The 22,615-nt window shown below is 39.6% G+C and overlaps 3 protein-coding genes across 4 annotated transcripts in view; all 3 read right to left on the bottom strand.

Moving 5' to 3' along the window:
* The window catches only part of LOC113021371 (putative C-type lectin domain family 20 member A), a 28,784-nt gene extending 26,535 nt beyond the window's left edge, over window positions 1-2,249 (bottom strand). The window contains exons 1-5 of the mRNA XM_026166010.1: window positions 2,194-2,249; window positions 1,990-2,035; window positions 1,844-1,911; window positions 1,702-1,760; window positions 1,429-1,598 (exon numbers count right to left, since the gene is read on the bottom strand). The gene's annotated coding sequence lies outside the window, so the exon portion shown is untranslated. The remainder of the gene's footprint in view (window positions 1-1,428; window positions 1,599-1,701; window positions 1,761-1,843; window positions 1,912-1,989; window positions 2,036-2,193) is intronic.
* Window positions 2,250-5,807: 3,558 nt separating this feature from the next.
* Window positions 5,808-7,582, bottom strand: LOC113019937 (C-type mannose receptor 2-like). Its single transcript, XM_026163605.1, has 4 exons — window positions 7,456-7,582; window positions 6,686-7,003; window positions 6,492-6,583; window positions 5,808-6,339 (listed from the first exon to the last, which is right to left on the bottom strand). Exons 1-4 carry the CDS (start codon window positions 7,580-7,582, stop codon window positions 6,184-6,186), a joined length of 693 nt encoding a protein of 230 aa, XP_026019390.1. The 3' UTR covers window positions 5,808-6,183.
* A 13,380-nt stretch (window positions 7,583-20,962) lies between these two features.
* LOC113021379 (uncharacterized) lies at window positions 20,963-22,411 on the bottom strand. 2 transcript variants are annotated; one of them, XM_026166022.1, is made up of 5 exons: window positions 22,347-22,411; window positions 22,157-22,250; window positions 21,712-22,066; window positions 21,467-21,594; window positions 20,963-21,353 (listed from the first exon to the last, which is right to left on the bottom strand). In XM_026166022.1, exons 2-5 carry the CDS (start codon window positions 22,220-22,222, stop codon window positions 21,063-21,065), a joined length of 840 nt encoding a protein of 279 aa, XP_026021807.1. In that variant the 5' UTR covers window positions 22,223-22,250; window positions 22,347-22,411; the 3' UTR covers window positions 20,963-21,062. The 2 variants fall into 2 exon arrangements, with proteins under 2 accessions (XP_026021807.1, XP_026021808.1); XM_026166023.1 differs by having other exon boundaries at window positions 21,955-22,066.
* Window positions 22,412-22,615: the final 204 nt, after the last annotated feature.

Below are 22,615 nucleotides of genomic sequence, written 5' to 3'. Positions count from 1 at the left end.
CGAACACGGTGTACAGTCGAGTCTTAATAGCTTACTTACAACTGGGCTCGTCAGGCACTCTTCTTGGCTGCAGTGGTTATTATTATATTTACATGCTTCCAGCTCCCGTTTTTCCTCGATGACAACTCGTACCTTTCCACTCCCCTTTTTCTCCCTCCTCGCGCTCACAGACACATAACGTGTATGGCAGTCCATTCTCCTGCAGCACGGACTACACTGGCCATGATGCTACATTCTTTAGAGCTATGCTTGTAGCATTCTGCCTGTTAGCTTAGCACAACAACAACAACGAAAAGGCGCTCTCTCACCCAGGAAACACGCAGTCGCAGAGAGAGAGAGAGCGTCGCCCTGTAACCATGGCAACCGTAACGCTGCCGCCTGGAACAACAGAACGTAGCTGTCAAACAAAACCCAAACAGTCCTGACCCGCGACAAAATGAAACAGGAAAGTACCGCAGTGTAGTCCGTTTATTTCAACAAAGTAACTGTATTCTAAATACCACCTTTTTAAACGGTAACTGTAACGGAATACAGTTACTCATATTTTGTATTTTAAATACGTAACGGCGGTACATGTATTCCGTTACTCCCCAACACTGACTATCGCTGTGGGAAGATTCAGATACAAATATCAGAACACGTTTTATAAAGAACAATCAGTCCAGAACAATAAAAAGTACAATCAGTTCTAAGCTAGGAAATGATCATCATGCAGCATTCTATCACAAGTAAACTTATGTCATTAAAAGCTTATACTGACTAGAGAAATACAATATTCTATTGACAGACACTGCCCTGCGTGCTGCAGCGAGACTACTAAGTCTTGCATGCAAAACTTGACATTTGCTTACTAATTGTGCAGCCGCATGGTTAAAACCCTCAAAGTCAAACCATTTAGCTCGAGTGGAGCCATCATTGTGTTTGAATAATTTACGGGGTGGATCCATGGTGTGGATTTTAAAAGTCAACTATTTAGAAAGCTGGTATTAATGAGATCTAATAAACCTGAGGTGTTGTTTATTGTCAGCTGGATACTAGTTAGAACCCCTGCTATTTCTTGCAAGTTCCCCGGTGCTGCTTATTGATGTTGGTTGACTTTAGCTGCTATTTCTCGTGTGAGTTTAGCGGCTATTTCTTGCACATCCCTCTGTACTGCTTGTTGATGTTGGCTGAGTTTGGCATCAATCAAATATAGTTTATCATTTTTTGATGCAGAATGGGTCTGATCAAAAGTAGATGTGTTTGCTGTATTTAAGTATGCGTCATATGCCTGTGATATTTGCGAGTCTGTTATGCAACCTTGTTCAAAACCTATGTCTGAATCAGTGTTGTTTCTGAGACAATCTGGTGTGGTGGGTATATCAACTATATTGAAATCTGATAGACTGTACTCGACAACATCGCTGAAATCATTAGGCAGACACTCACTCGTGGTTATGCATGGACCGGCGATGAAGAATGGTTCCGAGTCTCCGTTGTTGCACAAAGGTTGTGGTTTTTCTGGTTGTTGTTGTTCTGGGAGTTCGATATCACATAAATATTCCAAAAGCATCAAGGGGTCTTCATGGGGTCCATAATGGGAAGGGGTTGTGTGATTGCTGTGGAGATATACGTGTGTTAAAAACATTATAATATATATAGTGTATCATTTCAAAAACAGGATATGTTTGGCTCTTTTGATTTATTTATGACTATACTCACACTTTGTTCTGTGTTATTCTGGATGGCGTTCTTGACACGCTGGGTACTCTGTCTCAGATCTGATGTATTAGAACATTTGTAAATATTTAAACCTTTTTTCCTTTAAATTGGTTGTCATGTATACAGAGACTTGTATACATACCTAACGTAAGGCTTGGTCTTATTGCATCCGCTTCTGTAGGTTTTTGTGGTCAACTTATTGACCCTGTGCTGGGGGTATAAGCACAGTTAATACACGGTTTAAACAAAACACACTTATATCTAAAACATGTGTAACACTGTATTTACCTTGTGTTTTTTAGAGGTGTAATTTGACCTATATAGGCCTGTGATCCTGTAGAAAGAAAGAGAAATATACATTTTAAATGTTACTATATGAGAAAACAGGTATGATTGGTTCTAAACAACGAGCCATAAACTGTTTTGTGTGAGCGGGCGACTGTTTTTTTAAAAAAAAAAAAAAGAAGAAGAAGAAGAAGAAGAACCACGAACCTTGTGTATGTGAAATGTATGCTGTCCTGTTGTGCTGAGCTCCTAAAAATCAGGCTTTTGTTTTAGAAAAGAAAACAGATTGAACATGCTATGATATACTGCGGTATAAATTTAAAAATACAATAATAATTTTGTTTTAGTTACCATATATGAAGTCCATGTTAAAAAAAAAAGAACGCTGTTAGCTTTGCAGACCGTGCTGGTGAACAAAATGATGTGCTCGCTAGTGTCGATGTGAAATAGTGAGGAAAAATACAGGGTGTCTGGTTAGGGTGTTTTTATATAGGTGGGGCTAGTTTCAGTTGACCTCTGACATGATAAGATAAAAAGAGTAGGATGTAAAGAAGAAAGGTGGAAAGCCTATGGTGGTTCGGTTAGTCAGTAGGAGGTGTAATTGTCTGCCTGTAGAGATGAAGGTGTGGGATGTAAGAAAATGTGGTGAAACTATAGAGGTACGGTTCGTCCCTTGGATGTGTCATTACCCCCCGGGGGGTTGGACACAGTTTCAGTTGACCTCTGACATGATAAGATAAGATAATGCAACTGTTTGTAATGGCCTACAGTTGGGATGTTTGCTGAGACGCTCTTGATTAAGGAGCCTCTTTTATTGTTTCATGACTTCTTTTGCTGACTATTGGAGGCCTAACTGTAACCCCCTCGGTGTAATCATCGAGTCTAACTGTTGCAGAGTTAAGAATCTGTAGTTTTTAGAAGTAACACAAGAAAAGTTTATTTCTAAAGGAATACCTTTTGTTTGTGGTGCTCTATTAAAAAAACTATTAGCCTCTGTGTGTTTTTGGAGCGCTAAAGAAAAAAGTGAAATGCACCTAAAGTAGTTAAATCATCTATGTGTAATCAACAAGTCTTACTGTTGCAGTGTGTTTGTGACTAGTAGATAATTATAGGGCTAGTTGCATTAAAGGAACATTGGGGGTTGATACAGTGTGGCTAGGTGTGAATATGTGCTTTTAGAAGTATCACAGTTTATTTCTAAAGGGATACACCCTTTTATATCAGTGTTCTCATACAGGCCCTGCACCATCTTGAGTTCAATTTATCATCATGGGAAGCCTTAGGGGGGAATTTAGGGTTACCTGATCCAGCTCTGATTATATGCTTAGTAAGAAAAAGCATTTCATGAGTTTTAAATGCACTTAAGAACAACATGCAACAACACTACATATGAGCAGGCGGAGGGAGGTATGGGGTCTTGGGCTGTCTGGGTGGGGTCTGGGATGCGGAGCCTCCCTGCTACTGCAGCACCGGGGGCGGTCTGCTTGTCTCCACCAAAGGAAAAAGGGGAACATCGTCGGTCTTGCGTGCTACACAATACCATTCAATATTTAGTATTTACTGTTATTTACACTTAGCTAGATTATTGTGATGGTGTTGTGATTATTATGTTGCTCTCTTTTTTGCTTGTTTTCTGCTTTTTTTCTTTTTTCTTCTCTCAACAGGTGATCCAGGTGCCTTTTCTCACTGTCCCTCTTACACTCTGTTTTTCTTTCTCTCCCTCTCCTTCTTTCTTTCTTTCTCCCTTTCCTAACCCCCAGTCATGTCTGTCCATCTGTATCAACTGAAAATAAAATAAAATAAATAAATAATAATAACAAAGGTCAATCAAGGCTGTGATGATCCACTTGGTAAAGTAAATCCATTGCATCTTTCTTGGCCTTCAGACAGTAATTCTGATGGCTAAAGAATCAAACGGGACAGGGGGAAAAAAAGAAAAACCTTCTGTAGGTACACTGTACTGTATAAATGGATATATTGTTACTGACTTTACCACATACATTCAGTATTCCTTTGTCGAAAAGGAAAGTTTTCAGCCTAATCTTAAAAGTAGAGAGGATGTCTGTCTACAGAATCCAAACTGGAAGCTGGTTCCACTGGATTGTACACTACACTTAGGTTTAGCAGGAAAGGCGTAGACGTGAGAACACTGTCAGAAGCAGTGTTGGTCAAGTTAGTTGAAAAAAAAATTAGTAACTAATTTCTGATTACCTATCCAAAAAATAATCCCGTTACTTTTGTGATTACTTATGTTGAAATGTAATAAGTTACTTACCTACTTAGTTACTTTTAAAAAACATGATACACAACCTGAATATAGTCAAAGGAGCTGGAAGTCCAGACGCTTTTCTTTGCAAGCTCCTTTGACTACGATGACCTGGATGACTGAGAACCTTCACAGACATACAACCTGAATATAAATCAAAAGACCTTTCAGCCCAATTCAATTTTTTTTAGAATCCATCATATAAAATGTAATCAAATAAAAAGACTCTCTTTAAAAATTGTTTCATTAGTTTTAATCTTTTAACTTTATGCACATTACATTACATCAAGCAAAAATTAAATTATATGCAATAGTCTTTGACTTGAAGAAATTTGTTTAACATTTAAACCTATTTTCTGCATATTCCAGCATATAAAATAAATAATGTTTTGTGTTTACATTCACTCTTTCAAGTAAAACACAGCAGAAAATAAATAAAATCAAAGAGTCAGGTGCACTGAGTCCTGTTGTTCATAAATCTATTTGAATCTATTTAGCAGGAGTGTAGAAGGTGTCAGGGAATGTGTGTGTGTGTGTGGGGGGGGGTGGAGGGGTTTGCTGTAAAAATAAGTTTTCTTCCCACGCAGTGTACAGCGGACGCTAGTGTTTTTGTCACTTTTTATGGAATCAAACTCAAAGGTCAATACTTCCACGCTTTAAACGCTGCACGCTCATACTCTCTCCTGCACTCTATATATTATCCATTGTTGATCTGCACACGTCTGTTAGACGTCTGTTAAACTGTAAGACTTGTAAGTGATTTGCCTAATTATAAAATCATTCTTTCATTTATTTTATTTTACTGATTTTATTGTTACAATAAGTGATGATGTTTATTTTGAAGATCAGGAAGTTGTGCGTTAGCATGCCATGTTGTTACCAGAAACTGGAAGTTAAAAAGTAAAACGCTGACACTGTCTTGATTAGCTGCAAAAACTGCCTCAGTTAGTGAAGCAAAGCTTCGTAAAAGTTCTTCAAAAGTGTTTCAGAAGTTATCGGCTAACATCTCAATAGTGAGATGAATGTTAGGCAGAGCTGCCAAAATCAGCACAGGTGGCTGCTATGAGCTCCATGAGGAAAGTCCAGTGATGTCCAGCCTCACACAGGACTTTCCTCATCAGACAGACAGCGAATGATTTATTTGGTTTGTGGTAGGATTCCAACAGTCATCCCGACTGGCAACAGTGGACAGACAAAAAGAGTGCACTCCAGACTATGAATGCACCAGGCATGCAACTGCTAGACGGCTAGACTGTTCCTACTGATAACTAAAGTCACAGTAATACATATATATACATATATATATATATATACATATATACATATATATATATACATATATATATATATATATATATATATATATATATATATATATATATATACACATATATATATACACATATATATATATATATATATATATATATATATATATATATATATATATATATATATATATATATATATATATATATATATATATATATATATGATATCACCCTTGAAACAATTGCAAAACCTGCTACACTGAACAGACAACGCCAAACAGCCAAAATTGAACTAAATTGTTCAGCACAGCAGAGAAAAATATACCAGCTTACACACAATATGTTAACAAAGATGTGACATTGATTAAAACTCACAGGATATACATGTGAGGCACACACACAGGTAAGCAAATGTATTATGAAACTATGAAGTTTCTTAAGACACAGCTGTCAAGCTATACAAAAGGATTTGTGTACAGCTGAGCAGAACCTATCCGACTATGAATGATATTTCACCTGTTCCAGAGGCCAAATTTAAACAAACAGTCAAGTACCCATTAGAGCAGAAAGTGAAATTATAGTCCTGTTTAATTAAAATGTTAAACAGTGAAGTGTAGCTCATGAAAAAAATTCAACCATTGCCTTTATCTAGGCTCGCTGTCAGACTTGGTTGCATACGGTCTGCTGCTGATCCCGACCAGAACTCTTGTCTAATTCTTTCTCGTCGTCCTTGTTGAAGGTCTTCCCATCAGGCTCCTTCAACCATCTTAGCTTGAATTCTTCATTCGGGCTGTGCTCATTTAATCTCTGACTGAACTGTGAAACACAAACACCTCACTTTAGTCAACCATAGCTGTAAATATTGGCAGAAATGTAATAGAAATAAACAGAAATAGAAATAACAGAACTAGATGTAACATTTTTTTATTATAATGGTGAAGTTTTGGTTCACACTCAGATATAATTACCTTTTCCAAGATGTTCTCTTTTAGTCCCTCCATATCCACAGCAGTGTTAGTTATCTTCAGCTGCACTTTCAACACCTTCCTCATAGACACAGCTGTTTCATTAGCAAAACAAATTAGAACTGAATTGTATCAATTAAGGATTAACGAGTTCTGTGAACATTAGATTGCTTTTAAAAACTGAGAGGAGAACTCACCAGTGAAACAGGCAAAGTTACGGGTATTTAAACAATTAGAGTTGACCCAGTTCACAGATGATGAAGCACCACAAGAAGCTGTCACTAACGTGGATGGTGCATTGGGAAACCAGTTGGTAAATGAAAGTGTGCTCCCATCTGACCACTTCCAGGAGTTTCTGTAAAGACCGATCCAAGCAGTGGAAGTTGCAATTGCCTTCAGCTGTGGAATCTCAGATTGGTTCCTCACACTGGCCAGGTCAGTGTAGTGGTCCCTGCAGTAGCTTTGAGCGTCCCTCCAGGACTTACTCACACCCACAAAGATGGAACTTGATGTGTCTGAAAACATTTGAACAGTGTTTTACTCCAAAGTCATTACAAATATCCAAACAAGTAATGGAAACCATGTTGTAATTTCTCAGCATGGTGTAAAACTGCAATTATTTATGTGTCATTTAAACCAGGACTATAGCAGAGTTAAAATATAATTTCAAATGATCTGGCTCTGTTACAAATAGAATCGCTTATGGTGATTATGAAAATGAATACCATGTGCATTTTCCCTTCTTTTCATCTTTTCTTTGTATTTTAGTCCCTTCCTTTGAAGATGTGGAAAGAGACACATTTATGAGCTCTAAAAGACTTTTAAGGTTACTTTTTGTTTGGATCATTGATAACATATAAAATGGCCAAAGAAGTTCAGCAACGATTTCTTTTACAGTTTCAAACACAGCCTTAAAGGGGATAATTGATAATAATAATAATAACACTCATAGTTTGGTTTTCATTACTTTTGTTGTAGCAGTAGAATGGTAACAGGTTTTCACACAACTGGTCATCCCAGTTCCCATTTTGAAGCATTGCCACACAAGCCATGTAGCTGCTTATTCGATAACTGGGTTCCCCATTATTCCACATCGTGAAGTCAGCCTCTCCTTCATCAAAGTGATCCTGGCTCTCCAGAGACCATTTCCATGCTTCTGTGTCAGGTTGAAGTCCAAACCATACATAACCTGATGATCCTATGACTTCCCTGAGTGCGGCAAGGTCCTGCGCATTATGTACAGTCGCCAGGTCAGTGTATGTCTTCCTGCAGTAATTTTGAGCTTGAATCCAGTTCATTGGAATTTTAACAAGGTGATAGATGTGAGGTAAACATGCAGGTAGGAAACACAGTCCTGTGTTAACAATAAAGATATTTTACAGCACACTTCATACAGTATTTGACATATGTCAAAACAGAGGTTGATTAATTCATCAGCATTTTCAATTCACATATACAGTTTACACATTACACTATAATTTTTTTTATTTAATTTTTAAATGCTGTCCCTCCCAGACATGGATTCACACCAAAATACATGTGTAGTTTAGAGATATATACAAAAAAAAATAACACTGACCTGATAGGACCATCATAACTGCAATGCCTTTCATCATTTTGGACACCTCACTTGCACCAAGAATTAAGTGTCAGCATATCAGTGTTATTTTCAGTGTTCGGGGACAAAGAGTTGAAATGCTCTACTGTAAAAAAATGACCGATACAATAAGTGTTGCAATGAAAATAAGAGCAAAGTAAAATAAATAAAGTAATTACAAAATATTAAATAAAAGCACTTCAGTTCAGTATTTATATCCCAACGGTTATTCATTTAAAATTAAGTACTATATATAATACTGCCTAAGTGTGCAAGATATGTAATATAAATATATATATATAGCTTGACAGCTGTGTCTTAAGAAACCATATGAAATCCCATAGAAACATACCCCACTAAGGTAATGACACAACATTACATCAATATATGAACACTTTTTACTCCGTATTAAAATGACTTTACCAACAAGAGATTTAATATTTTGAATAAATAAATACAATACATTAAATACAAAAAAAATCTCTAGCTATACCACGTGTGTGTTTTTTAAAGCAAATGTCCTGTTGTGTTTGTGCTTACCCGAAATAAATCCAGTTGCTATAATCTAACAAACGGCTGCGTAAAAGTAATCTCAGTGCAGTCAGTTGTTTGATTAGTGCAGTCCTCTGACTATAAAGAAATGCTCTCGGTTTGGAAGTGTGCGTGTTACAAAATTACCATGTGCTTCATGTCTGTATTCGTAAATGAGGGACATGGGATCAGTCAACCAAATTTTGTTCATCACTCCAGCAAAATATTTGCATAACTCAATCTCTCTTCCAACAAGCTTTGTAGAAATGAGAGTGACTAGGCCTGTTGGGCTCAGTTGGTCACACCTGTAAACTTTTAAGGCACATGTTTTTGTGATTTGGTGCTATATAAATTGAACTGAATTTGGCTAAACTGAAGGAAAATTTTGTGACTATTACACAGGATTTAGTTTAATTATTAATCAAAATAAAGTGTCCTGGAGTTTGGCGAGGACCTGTTATAAGAAGTCTGTACTTCCAGACGTCATAATAATAATAATAATAATAATAATAATAATAATAATTTTGTACTTACACTAAGCCTATGTTTTTTATATTTAATCTTTATTCTCAAACTCTTAAACGCTACCAAAACAATACCTGAGAGAATAGACACTACTGAGAGCAGATAATGTCCCCAACTGACCTAAGTTTCAGTTTAAAATCGCATGTTTTAAGAACAATATTGGTTCTTTCCTTAGGGATTATGTTTTATAAGTGTAGTTTGTTAAACCACTGAATAAACCACAAACTGTCCATCTCTTTATATTGGGCCAAATCCAACATATTCTCATCCCAAAGCTTAACATGCCAATGCTATGTGACAAATCATCGTATGTTACGTTTTCGGCCACCCAACCCACCCACATGCCCCACGTTTGGAAACATGAGAACTGTTTGGAATGACTCTACACATGTACATTTATTTTACTTTCTCATCATCAATCGCTTTGGAAAACACTATATAATACAATTAAGGTGTGGTTAGGGCTGGAATTTAAGGCTGGAACGTGTGTTACCGCCGGGAGCGTCGTTCTATTGGATTCCATCCACAATCTGGCGCGTATCTTAGGAACGCGAAAGGTTACCTTTCATGTTCTTCTGTGACGCCTCAAGAAATGACAAATTGTCCGTATGTTACGCGTTGGAATGGGAACGGTCTGGCCAAATCACAACAACAGTTGCCTCAAGGTGCTTTAAATTATAAGACACTAAAATAATACAAAAAACATAATCAGACAATCATCTATGAGTATTTTATGGGTAATTGAAACTAGTAATATATCCTGGTTTTTGTTTGGTTGAAAGTCACTTTTAATGCCCTATTCAAATGCAGTTGATGTTAGTTTGATTGAAGTACACTATACTGCAAAATGTATTCGCCTTCACATACATACAAACTTGAGTGACATCCCATGAATTATTCTATTAGGTTTAATTCTATTAGCTGCACCCTCTGCAGCCAAGGGGCCAAACTGTCCTCCATGAAATTGTCCAAAATATGGTATACTGAAGCATTAACCATTCCTTTCACAGAAACTTAGGGGCCAAGATCCATTCCTGAACATTAACCCCACGCCATAATCCCCCCCGTGCTCTGCATAATGCAGTCAGATCCAATCCAGGACACAAGAAATGCCTCCACCTGCATCGCTGTCAGCTATTTCACCCTGGAGGTCCGGCCTGATGGTATTGAATGCACTGGAAAAGTCCAAAAAGTATAGTCAGGCCTCATCAGGAGATGTGGTCTTAATATAGGTCAGAGCTGGTCAAGGATGAGTCTTTCCAGGGTCTTCACGAGGTGGGAAGTCAGTGCCACAGGCCTGTAATTCTGGGGAACACTGGGACGTGGCATCTTTGGTACAGGACATCATTGGGACCCTGTGTAGACTCAATCTCAATATGAACAGTTTATGAGAGACTCCACAAAGCTGGGGAATACAGTCCTTGAGGACATGGGGACTGACCCCTTCTAGTCCAGCAGACTTTCCTGAGTAGAGTCTTCTGATTTATCGGTAGGTCTAAAATTCTCTGCTCCCTGGTGGGACAGACCGTATACTGTGTGAACGTTGGCAGTGGAGTGAGGGTGACATGACTGAAGTCACCCAAGTTAGCCACGAAGGTACTTGGGTGCTGAGTCTGTAACCGGGCTATAGCAGAGTGAATAATGTTACATACAGCTGTGGCCTTAGCAGAGGGAGGACCATCACAAGGGTAAATTCCTTGGGCAAATAATATGGCCAACAGTGCAAGTTCAGTGTCGGGTCTTTGATTGTTATGCGAGCAGGGTTACACCACCGGTTGTTAACAAGAATGGTAAGCCCCCACACTGACCCAAAACAGTGGAAGCCTTCCACAGTTGTATTGTCATCAGGAATATAGTGGTGCGTCCATGATTCGGTAAAGCACATCAATCCACATGCCAGATATTCCTTCTGACTCTGTGCTAGCACTGTTAGCTTGTCCATCTTGTTTGCTAGCACCCAAAAATCCCCCAATTATAATAGATGGCAGCTTGTACCTCCTTCTCTCTTTCAGCCTTCGCTGTCTCACCTTTGCCTTCCTTCTCCCCGTCTGTCCTCCACCTTTGCATCCATGGTGTGTTTTCCTCCAGATTTCAGCTGGTACTTCTGTGACAGATAAGCCAGCTGGCATCAGGGTGATCAGCTGATCTCTGGAGTAAACAACGCTGCTGTGTGCACCTCGGTCCCATTCCGCGGTGGCAACAAGGAGAAAAAAAAAACTTAATCGATCCACATGTTTAAAGTACTTAGTAAAGGCCAAAGGAATAAGTAAAAAAAAGTTAAAGTAAAGAGAAAAAGCAGGAGCAACTGAAACAGGGTGCATGCTGGTCGACACATGCGCACATGCACGCTTACTCTGAAACCTCATCAGTAGCATTGTTGGATTCTCCTCTCACAAGGTCTAAAGTCCAGGACCTTGGTAAGCTAAATGTGATAGCCTCAAGAGCTTACTTACATAGAAAAAGTTTAAAACATTATATTGCCAATCTATAAACGTATACTGAAAAATTCAAAATGTTACACTTTTTTTATATCTTGCAGCTGGATCAGACAAAGCAGTGAAACCATAGTGAACACATTCAACTACTGCCCATTATGTCAGTTGAATGGCTCAATATTATTTTTTAGGTTGATTGGGGGGGGAACTCTACTTACAGTTAGCAAATGCTTGTATATTTGCAAGAACTAAAGCAAAATTTGTTAGACATAACAGCCTTGGGTCAACATAAGATGAGTTTATAGATATAGATGCATAGATATATATGCCAGAGGAGCAAAACACCAGCTACTAGCACACAGATAAGTCACTCTAAACTGCAAGACCAAACTGACCAACCTGTCCACTGCCTAGATTCATTACAAAAAAAACCTCACACCTGGATCCTGGAATGCTTAGAACTGTAAAAGATCAAGGAAGCAATCATCAGCCACCTCCTCTACATGAATGACAGTGAGTATCAGAACCACTGTCCACCAAATCCAGCACCCTGTATGCTAAACAGAAAGAAGGGCACTAAAGACTACTCTTGATCTACAGCTAATCATGTGTTTAGCGAATAGCTAAGATAGCTAAGAACAGGAAATATCATGGATGGAAAGGCTCCTGAACGACATGTACACCCAGCAGATACATGTAGAAGACGTGGCTGATATCAAGAAATCCTACCAATGGATAGAGAAAGCTGGACTGAAAGACAGCACAGAGGCACTAATCATGGCAGCACAGAAACAAGCTCTAAGTACAAAATCCTAGAGGCTACGACCACCAGGCAAGACCCCAAGTGCAGGCTGTGTAAACCTGCCCCTGAGACAATCCAGCACATAACAGCAGGTTGCAAGATGCTAGCAGGCAGGGCATTCATGGAACACCATAACCAAGTGGCTGGCACAGTATACAGGAACATCTGTGCCTAGTACGGCCTGTCCCGAGGTCAAAATGGGAGACGCCCCTACACAGCAAATTCAAAAGTGTTAAATGTTTTGGTGTTAATAGTCTTCTTGCAAAAGTAGAGTTAATTTTACATTCTTTTAATGTAACTCTGAGGTTTAAAATGATAGTAGTTAAAATCGAGTGTTAAAAATCAGTGTTTCCATGTCAAATCTGGAGGTGTTACAATGGAAACATTAACTCTTGACCTCTTAACTCTGAACTCCTAGAGGGGCTATGACACCAATAGAGTAAATTCACAGACTCCGCCCCCAGCACCATAGGCTCCCATCGAAGCTGAAGTGAAGCCGTTTCAGAACATTTTTTCAAAGATTGTTTCAATTATTATTATTAGCTTTTACTTCTGTGGCTCTGGAGTTGAGACAAAGCTGTGTGAAAGGCATTAGCCATGTTGCTCGGCAGATAATATTCTGTTTTAGCTAGCTGAAAGGTATTGTTTGCGGGCAAATACCACAGCCTTGAAAAAAAGCTTGCATGTGAATTTTCAGTCAAACCTTTGGTCAAATACACCTAAAACAATGTCTAGAAAGTGAAATGCAGATCCAGCATGTCCAAATTAACACTGTCGGATTTGATTTCAACACTATTAAAGTGTCTATATGGGTCCACACCAGAGAGTGTTAATTTAACTTTTTTTGGAGAGTTGGTACGTTAACTCTGATTTAGTGTTAAACACCAAATCTGTCTGGAGTTGATAATTTAACACTTGGTGTTAAGAGTTTATATATTAACTCTCAAAGAGTATTTTAGTTTAACTACGTAAGAGTTATCTTCTAATTAATTCTAAAAAGCGGGAATTTTACTGTTCTGAACTTCTAGAAATTTCTTTTGGAAATAAACATTTACTAAAAAGATGCAATGGTTTTTGAAAAACATTTATTCTGAACTGTGCACCACAATTTCAAAACATTTTCTGAAAGATGTACAGTGTACATGTTCTCACTTTCATTAGAATTTTGTTTATCAAAAGGTCTGACATGGTAAATGCAAATAACAGCATTCTCATCACTTATTTCTTCAATACAATACGCATGTCCTTCATTCATCCCTTTGTGGAACTTCAACGCACTTCTGCTCTCCCCCATATTCCATCTTCACAAGCATATCCTGTGCGGAGATTGAATAAAAATTAGTTGACATTAATTAATGGCACAAATAATCCAGTAAACAATTGCAGCACAGTAAAAAAAAAAAAAGGAATCCTCTTTGAGCCATTACTTGTGTAAAGTATTTTCCCAAAAGACAAAGACACAGGCAACAGGTAATACTGAACTAAATGTAAAACCTCAACCTTTTTCATTTTTACCTAAACCGTGTGCACAAAACTCTGGAGGGATCTATGCTACCGTAGAATCCAGTCAGGACGTCAGCTACTGCTGTTTGCTCGTTTTTTTTTTTAATGGGCGATCATTTTCAGGCTTCAAGTAGCACCATTATACCAACATTTCACATTCTACACATTGTTTTAGGCGTATTTGACCAAAAGTTTGACTGAAAATTCACATGCAAGCTTTTTTCAAGGCTGTGGTATTTGCCCGCAAACAATACCTTTCAGCTAGCTAAAACAGAATTGTCATGGACCCAGCTCTGGAGGACTCGGGGTCCGTGAGCAGTTTTGACTGTTGATGTTATTGTTGTTATTATTTTTATTTTGGTGATGTGTGTGTTTTTCTGCACTATGCTGTGTTAGTCTGTGTCCCACTCACATGTATAGGCAGGGTATGGGTGTGTATGTCTGCGGGTGTGGCTGGAGGATGGAGCTCAGCCACCTGCAGGCCTGAGGGGTGTGGCCCTGCGGAAGGACTGGCCACACCTGAAGTTCATGCCACACCTGTTGGTGATCAGGGCTCGTCGGGGGAGCTACTTAGGAGAGAGTTTGAGCTCCCACCGGCGCGGGATCATTGAATTATCTTACCAAGAGGAGGAGTGGTCCGGAGAGGCAACACGCACGGGGGTGCGGAAACACAACAGCGGGGAGCACGAGCACAGATATCGGAGGGAAGCACGCACACGGGGTTCGAGGGAGCAACGGGGAGTTATTGTATTTACAGCCTTTTCACTGTAAATAAAGAGCACTGTTTGCATCGCAGAGTCTGCGTTTTGGGTCCTCCTTTCCCCACATCCCCACGGTCTGCCAGCCAGACCGTGACAAGAATATTATGCTTTCACCGAGCAACATGGCTAATGCCTTTCACACAGCTTTGTCTCAACTCCAAAGAGCCACAGAAGTAAAAGCTCATAATAATAATTGAAACAATCTTTGAAAAAATGACTTACCAAGCATGGCAAACAACTCAAATATGTAGAGCAAAATGTTCTGAAACGGCTTCACTTCAGCTTCGATTGGAGCCATGCTGGGGGCGGAGTCTGTGAATTTACTCTGTTGGTGTCATAGCCCCTCTAGGAGTTCAGAGTTAAGAGGTCAAGAGTTAATGTTTCCATTGTAACACCTCCAGATTTGACATAGAAACACTCATTTTTAACACTCGATTTTAACTACTATCATTTTACACCTCAGAGTTACATTAAAAGAATGTGACTCTGCTTAGAGTAAAATTAACTCTACTTTTGCAAGAAGACTATTAACACCAAAACATTTAACACTTTTGAATTTGCTGTGCAGACTTCCAGATACAGACCTCAGGTGGTGGTGGTGGTGGTGGTGGCCAACCAACCAGACATAGCAGTGGTGGACAGAGATGGGCAGTAACTTACATTACTGTAATCTGATTACTTTTTTAAAATAACGAGTAAAGGGATTACTATCGCAAAACCGGTAATTACATTACTGTTACTTTACTGTAGGAACACTGCGTTACTGTGTTACTAAAACCGTGATTTTTTTGCGAGAATGTCTCATGACAATGACGTAAGCGAGTGCGACGTTCGTGACAACAGCTGTGTGCAGATCAACAATGGATAATATATCGAGTGCGGGAGAGAGTATGAGCGTGCAGCGTTTAAAGTGTGGAAGTACTGACCTTACTTTGAGTTTGATTCCATAAAAAGTGACAAAAACATTAGTGTCCGTTGTGCGTGGGAAGAAAACTTCTTTTTACGGTGAAAAAAACCCCTAAACAAGCACAGAGTGCACAACGACGTAATGGGAAACTCACAGAGAAACTCGTGGATTCTTCCACTGACCGCTGCGGGACTCCTGCACCAGGGCAAACCTCCGCCTACCTCACTCCTGCTTTACAGGTGAAAATAGAGCAACAGGATCGTTAGTCTTTGACTTTATTTATTTTCTGTTGTGTTTTACTTGCATCTATTTGAAAGACTGAGTGTAAACACAAAAAATATTTTATTTTATGTGCTGGAATGTGCAGAAAATAGGTTTAAATGTTAAACTAATTTCTTCCAGTCAAAGAATGGTGCATATAATTAAATTTTTACTAGATGCATAAAGTTAAAAGATTAAAACTGATAAAACAAGTTTAAAAAAAAGTGACTTTTCCATTTGATTACATTTTGTATGATGGATTATGCAGAAAAAGTAGAATTGGGCTTAAAGATATCGCTTTATTACCTATTCAGCTTGTAAATCGTGTTTTTAAAAAGTAACTAAGTAACTAAGTAATTACTTTTGAAAATAAGTAATCAGTAAAGTAACAGGATTACTTTTTTGGGGAAGTAATCAGTAATTAGTTACTGATTATTAAGGACATGTCCTACTGATAACTTGACCAACACTGGTGGTGGACAAGCAGAGGTAGCGATATGGAATGACAGGGACATCAGAAAAAGGAACACGAGAAGCTCGAGAAGATGTGGAGGGTGAAGGTAACAGTGGTCCCCGTGGTAAAAGGAGCGCTCGGTGCAGTGACCCCCAAGCTAGGCGTGTGGCTCCAGCAGATCTCAGGAGCAACATCTAAGGTCTCTGCCCAGAAGAGCACAGTCCTAGGATCAGCCTGGGACCCAAACGTCTTGTTATGCTGTGTGGCAGGCAGGATGTTAGACCCAAGTGCAGCACTTGAATGAAGAGGGTTGACTGAGAGAGGCAGCTTTATTTAGGCTGTACAAAAACACGAACATTAAACCAGAAAGAAGAAACAATGAACTAAAGTAGGAACTGGGAAACTAGAACTAAGAATTTCAAGGTTACACTGAGGAAACACAGCTACAAAAAGCACGGAGGAAAATACCCAGTACAGAGAGGGTACAGCACAACAACAGGGAGAGGAAAACACAGAGCTTAAATACACAAGGTAGTAATGAGGGAATGAGACACAGCAGGGAATAATGAAACATAACAAGATGTGGAGGAAGCAAAACTGAGTGTGACTAGACATGACACGTGGAACACGGGGAAGGCCAAGTAACAGAAACCTAGAGACTAGAAACTAAGAATATAACATAAGCAGAAAACAAGAACCAAAACCATGAATAACAAATAATCAAGGAATATAAATTAACAAAACACAAAAAACTGGGTCACAGACCCAGTACCGTGACACCTCAAGCTATATTATTTATTTTACGTTTACTTTCAGTTTACTTTGAATAACTGAAAATGGAGCAAGACTCCAAAAACATGAAAAGCAACAACATGTTAAATGAATCTAAATTAATCTCAACTGCATTAATCTAGGTGCTTCTGGAAGAGTTGCAGAATTTAAAAAAAAATTATTAACTGAGGTTTTTTGAAAACACACATGTAATCTCTGATGGTATAAGTTTAAAAGCAGAATTCTCTGAGCAGAATTAAATATTTTGGTTGTGTGAACAATTTTTCAAAACTGTGCTTACAAGCAGGGATTTTAAATGTGTCCTGTTTATTTCAATATCCTCCTAGCAACAAGAGAATGACTTGTTTTACTAAACAAATAAACTGGATGACCTAACTTCCTTGCATTCTTGGAAAAATTATGACACTCACACAAAGCACACAAACAACAGAAGAACTTGTTTTACTAAACAAATTAACTTAGATTACTTAATGTCTTTACTTACTGTTAAGAAATCAGTTTTACCCCGGTTCTTTTATTCGTCGAGGCATCCAGAGACGGCACTCAGTAGTTATTTTCACAAAACCTTTATTCATCTTTATTCATCTTCATTTAAGCATGCACTTCTAGAAGGGAAGACGAGGCCGGTGTCCCTCTCCAAATCTTCGCTCCTTTGTCTGTGAAACAAAATTCAAATTCAAATTCAAATTTTATTTGTCACGTACACAGTCATACACAGTACGATATGTAGTGAAATGCTTGGACAACTGCTCGTGACCTAAAGAAAACAAAAAAGGAAAAGGCTATGAATAAGATAGGAAATAAATATGAAAAATTAAAAAGGGTAAATTTAACTAGGACGGAATAAAATATAAATTAAGGTTAAAAATGAAATAACTGTACAACACAAATTAGAATGAAGGGTAAATTTAACTGGGAGAATAAAATAAAATATATAAATTAAAGTGGAAAATAAAATAACTGTACAACAAAATACACAATATAGAACTATGTAAGAATGTATGAAGAAATATAAATAAATAAATATATATATACACAATAACAGCAGCTGTACAAGTATTAACTGGAAATGAAGAATATAATGTCCAGTGTTGTGCAATCCACATTATGTCTTGTGCAGTGCAAATATGCTTAAAGTGATTTAAGTGATGAAGTGAAAACAATGTCCAGAATGTCCAGTGTGTGTGTAAGAACTATATGTGTGGGTCAGTACTGTGTGGTGGTGTGATTGAGAGACCGTATCGCCTGCGGGAAGAAGCTCCTCCTCAGTCTCTCTGTGTTGGTCTTCAGGGAGCGGAATCGCTTTCCTGACCTCAGCAGAGAGAACAGTCTGTTGTTGGGATGGCTGAGGTCCTTCACGATCTTCCTGGCCTTGGTCCAGCACCGCCTGCTGTAGATTGAGTGCAGGTCAGGGAGCTCGGAGCGGATGGTGTGCTCAGCTGACCGCACAACCCTCTGTAGAGCTCGTCTGTCCTGCATGGTGCTGAACCAGGTTAAGATGTTTCCCGTCAGGATGCTCTCTATGGTGCACGAGTAAAAGTTCCTGAGCACCTTGGAGGGCAGTTGGAAGTCTCTCAAGCGTCTGAGGTGGTAGAGACGCTGACGGGCCTTTTTCACCACGGTGTTGATGTGACAGGACCATGACAGGTCCTGCGTGATGTGAACTCCGAGGTATTTGAAGCTGTCCACTCTCTCCACTGGGCACTCGTTGATGACAGGGGTCTGGTAGTTCCTCTCCTGCTTAGTGCTGAAGTCCACTATCAGCTCCTTTGTCTTACTGACGTTTAGAAGGAGGTTGTTCCTCTGGCACCAGTTCTCCAGATTCCTAATCTCCTTTAGGTAGGCCGTCTCGTTGTTATCAGAGATCAGTCCCACCACGACGGTGTCGTCAGCAAACTTGATGATGGTGGTGGAGCTGGTAGTGGCCACACAGTCATATGTGTACAAAGAGTACAGCAGGGGGCTCAGAACACACCCCTGGGGGGCTCCAGTGCTGAGAGTGGTGGAGGCTGAGACATGTCCGCCCATCCTTACTGCCTGTGGTCTGCCAGTTAGGAAGTTGGAGATCCACTGACACATAGATGAGCTGAGTCCCAGATGTTCCAGCTTGGTGGTGAGTGTGGAGGGAATTATGGTGTTAAATGCAGAGCTGTAGTCTATGAAGAGCATTTTAACATAATTCCCCCTTCTAGTGTCCAAGTGAGTGAGTGATGTGTGGAGGAGATGAGAGATGGCATCGTCTGTGGAACGATTTGGACGGTAAGCGAACTGTAGTGGGTCCAGTGTGTCTGGTAGTGAAGAAATGATGAAGTCTCTGACCAGGCGTTCAAAACACTTCATCACTACTGAGGTGAGGGCTACAGGGCGGTAGTCATTGAGAGAAGCAGGGTGGGGTTTCTTCGGGACAGGAACAATGATGGACTCTTTGAAGCATGTGGGGATCACCGACTGAGATAAAGAGATGTTGAATATCTCAGTGAACACAGGAGCTAGCTGGTATGCGCAGTCTCTGAGGATACGACCTGGGATGCCGTCTGGTCCTGCTGCTTTCCTGGTGTTCACTCTCTTGAAGGCTCTCCTTACTTCATGCTCGGTGATGACGAGCACGTTTCCGGTGCTGGCAGTATCTTCCTGTCTGCAGCCGTTAGCGCCGCTAACACTAGCATTGTTGGAGACCTTAGCTGCAGCCTCGAAGCGAGCATAGAAAGTGTTCAGCTCGTCTGCCAGAGTCACGGCCACGTTGTCATACCGGTTGTTGGTGCTTTATAGTCCGTTATTGTCCTTAGTCCCCGCCACAGGCTCCTAGAGTCACTCTGTTGGAGTTGTGACTCTAGTTTCCTCCCGCAGCGCTGCTTCGCCTCTTTCACCGCCCTCCGCACGTTATATGATGCGGCTTTGTACGGGTCCATGTCCCCCGTCGTGAGTCCCGTGTTGTAGGCAGCGGTGCGGGATCTCAGAGTGTCGCGGATGGTTTTATCCACCCACGGCTTCTTGTTGGGAAACGTTGTGATAGTCTTTGTCTCCACGGTATCATCCGCTAGTTTCCCGATGAATCCCACAACCGCTTCCGTAAACATGTTGACATCATCATCGGAGCTGTTTCTGAACATGCCCCAGTCTGCGTCATCGAGTGCGTCCTGTAACGCGGCCACCGATTGATCCGACCAGCGCGCGACCTTCCTCTGAACCGGAACTTCCTGTTTCAGCCTTTGTTTGTATTTTGGGATGAGGAAGATGGCGGCGTGATCAGATTTGCCAAAAGGAGGGCGGGATTGTGCCTTGTAGCCGTCCTTGACCGTAGTGTAGCAGTGGTCCAGTGTCCTTTTACCTCTGGTGGGGCAGGTGATGTGTTGATAAAAGTTCGGCGCTGCGCGTTTGAGGTTGGCGCTATTAAAGTCCCCCGTCACAATAAGCGCAGCGTCCCGGTGTTGTGTCTGGTGCTGTGTGAGTGCCTCATGCAGCTCGCATAAGGCGGTGACCGTGTCCGCTTGTGGTGGAATATAAACGGCACTTACAATGACCGATGTAAATTCCCGAGGTACACAGTAAAAAACCAAGTGTCAATTTTACACTTACAGAGTTGATTTTAACTCTGCTTCAGATAACATTTGGTCCCACTCAAAATTAGTGTTAAATTTACTCTATGGCCAGTGTTAACTTTTCAGTGTTAATTGTACTCAATTTAGTGTCAAAATTAACAACAAAATGTGTAAAAATATTTAACACTGAGGGTTATTCACACTGTTCAGAGTAATTTGATTACACTTTATAGAGCTATTTTACTCCAAATTTAGTTTAATAATAACACTCTGATGTGTAATAATATATCATTTTTATTTCTCTGTAGTGTGATTTTTTTCATATTCATCTTATGATGCTACATTACTAAATAACTGTGATCTATCCTACATTATGGAAATAACAACAAATATACAGGTTAAAGTAACAGCATTTATTATGTTTCTCAATTCAGTGTCATTTAATTAACGTAACAAACCTTTACAATTCACAGTTCTATGATGCTCACTAGAGAAAGCAATATGACATTTCCCCAATGTCGTAGTTGCAGAAAAGTAACAAAGTTGGTCAGGGATGAACTGTATGATGTACCAAAGACATAATGGGCCCTAAAGAGTTCATCAAGGGCTCCTACAGAACCTGTCGCATTACATGGAAGTGCATGCTTCTCAATCACAATGAAGGTGTGAATGCTGCTTCTTGTGGATCCCTGGGTAAGATGGTAGGGCTGACTGCTTCGGGTGATGTTGTCTAGATGCTGCTGTACACTGGTTCCAGCCTACAACAACATATTAAACAACAGTATTAAGTGACTATCCTCTGACAGTAGATTAGCTCAACTCACTGTCCATGAAAATAGAGGTGATGGAAAGTATATTTTAAACAACATACCTTTGGGAATTTGATGAGGTTATTGACAGCTTGAGATGCAGACATCTTTCCTGGTCTCTTTCGCCCTTGTGCAGATGGTGGTAGCAGATGTAGCAGCAGCAAGATAGTAGACAAGTCACTGTCCCAGCCTACAGACGAATAAACAAAGAATTATTCCAAAAATACATTGAATTGACAGAATTACCTATATAACCAACAATGGCAAATAAAAACAGTCACAATCATACCATTCTCAACTTCAGTACCTGACTCAGCATTGCACATCTCCAAGAGCTCTGAGGTGGGGACAAGTCCATGACTTTCCTTTACAACCTCTGCTTTGAGATTGGTGAGCCACCTCTCCAAGAATTTGCTCCCAGTGACCTCACAAAACAGGAGTCGGAAATCTTGTTCTATCTGTAATGCAAAAATACAGAACATAGAGAGGTGTTTGATTGAATCCTGCCTACAAATTACATCAGTATCATTTAAATGATAAGTGAACTTACTTTTGGGAGATTTGCAAACTGAGACGCTTCTTTCCTCCACAGCTTTTCTTTGAATGGTCTTCAACCGCCATGCAATGTATCCTGAACTGTTCTCTGGATCATAGTAATGTTTCTATGTAATTAAATAAACGAAGAAGGACTATGTTATCAACATTTCTGAGGGCAATTATGTATTTAATGTTGAAAAGTTCCCTTTACTTACATATCCATGTTGTGAATATGGGTCTTCCAGATATGGAGACAGAGCAACAATGCCCTGCGCATACATCACTCTTACGCTTTTAGGGGGAGATGTCCTAATGTATCAATTTAATAATTGGCATTAAACATCACAATTAAAAATAATACAATGTTTAAAATGTTTCTTTATATCTTACATTTTTGATTCTTACCCATGTCATTCTGTCATCTCAGCCTCAAGTATGTTTCTCATCCATCTTCTGGTTGCATCTCTCAGAGATTTGGTTTTTCCATACTCTTAAACCTTTCTATAAGATAGGAACATTACTTAATATTACTTAACATGTCATTAACATTGCTATCAGTTAATTTACACAAAATACATATTTCTTACTAAATAATGAGCAAAACTCTAAAGTAGTGTATGCCTTTGGCATTTGCTTAAAATAATATAAACCAGTAAAGTTAACTTTATGGTAAT

This window comes from Astatotilapia calliptera, chromosome 4, assembly GCF_900246225.1.
Source record: "Astatotilapia calliptera chromosome 4, fAstCal1.2, whole genome shotgun sequence".
NCBI lineage: Eukaryota > Metazoa > Chordata > Actinopteri > Cichliformes > Cichlidae > Astatotilapia > Astatotilapia calliptera.
This window is presented reverse-complemented; position numbering and strand designations above follow the sequence as displayed.

Excerpts from the sequence above, each read along its gene's own strand:
- LOC113019937 (XM_026163605.1), bottom strand. The coding sequence starts at position 7,582 with ATGTGGAATAATGGGGAACCCAGTTATCGAATAAGCAGCTACATGGCT. Across the intron at positions 7,004-7,455 it reads ATTCTACTGCTACAACAAAA|ACACATCAAGTTCCATCTTT; the intron begins GTAATGAAAACC and ends AAATGTTTTCAG. Across the intron at positions 6,584-6,685 it reads TAACTTTGCCTGTTTCACTG|CTGTGTCTATGAGGAAGGTG; the intron begins GTGAGTTCTCCT and ends CTAATGAAACAG.
- LOC113021379 (XM_026166022.1), bottom strand. The coding sequence starts at position 22,222 with ATGTATGCGCAGGGCATTGTTGCTCTGTCTCCATATCTGGAAGACCCA. Across the intron at positions 22,067-22,156 it reads CATATTCACAACATGGATAT|AAACATTACTATGATCCAGA; the intron begins GTAAGTAAAGGG and ends TTAATTACATAG. Across the intron at positions 21,595-21,711 it reads GATGTGCAATGCTGAGTCAG|GCTGGGACAGTGACTTGTCT; the intron begins GTACTGAAGTTG and ends ATTCGTCTGTAG.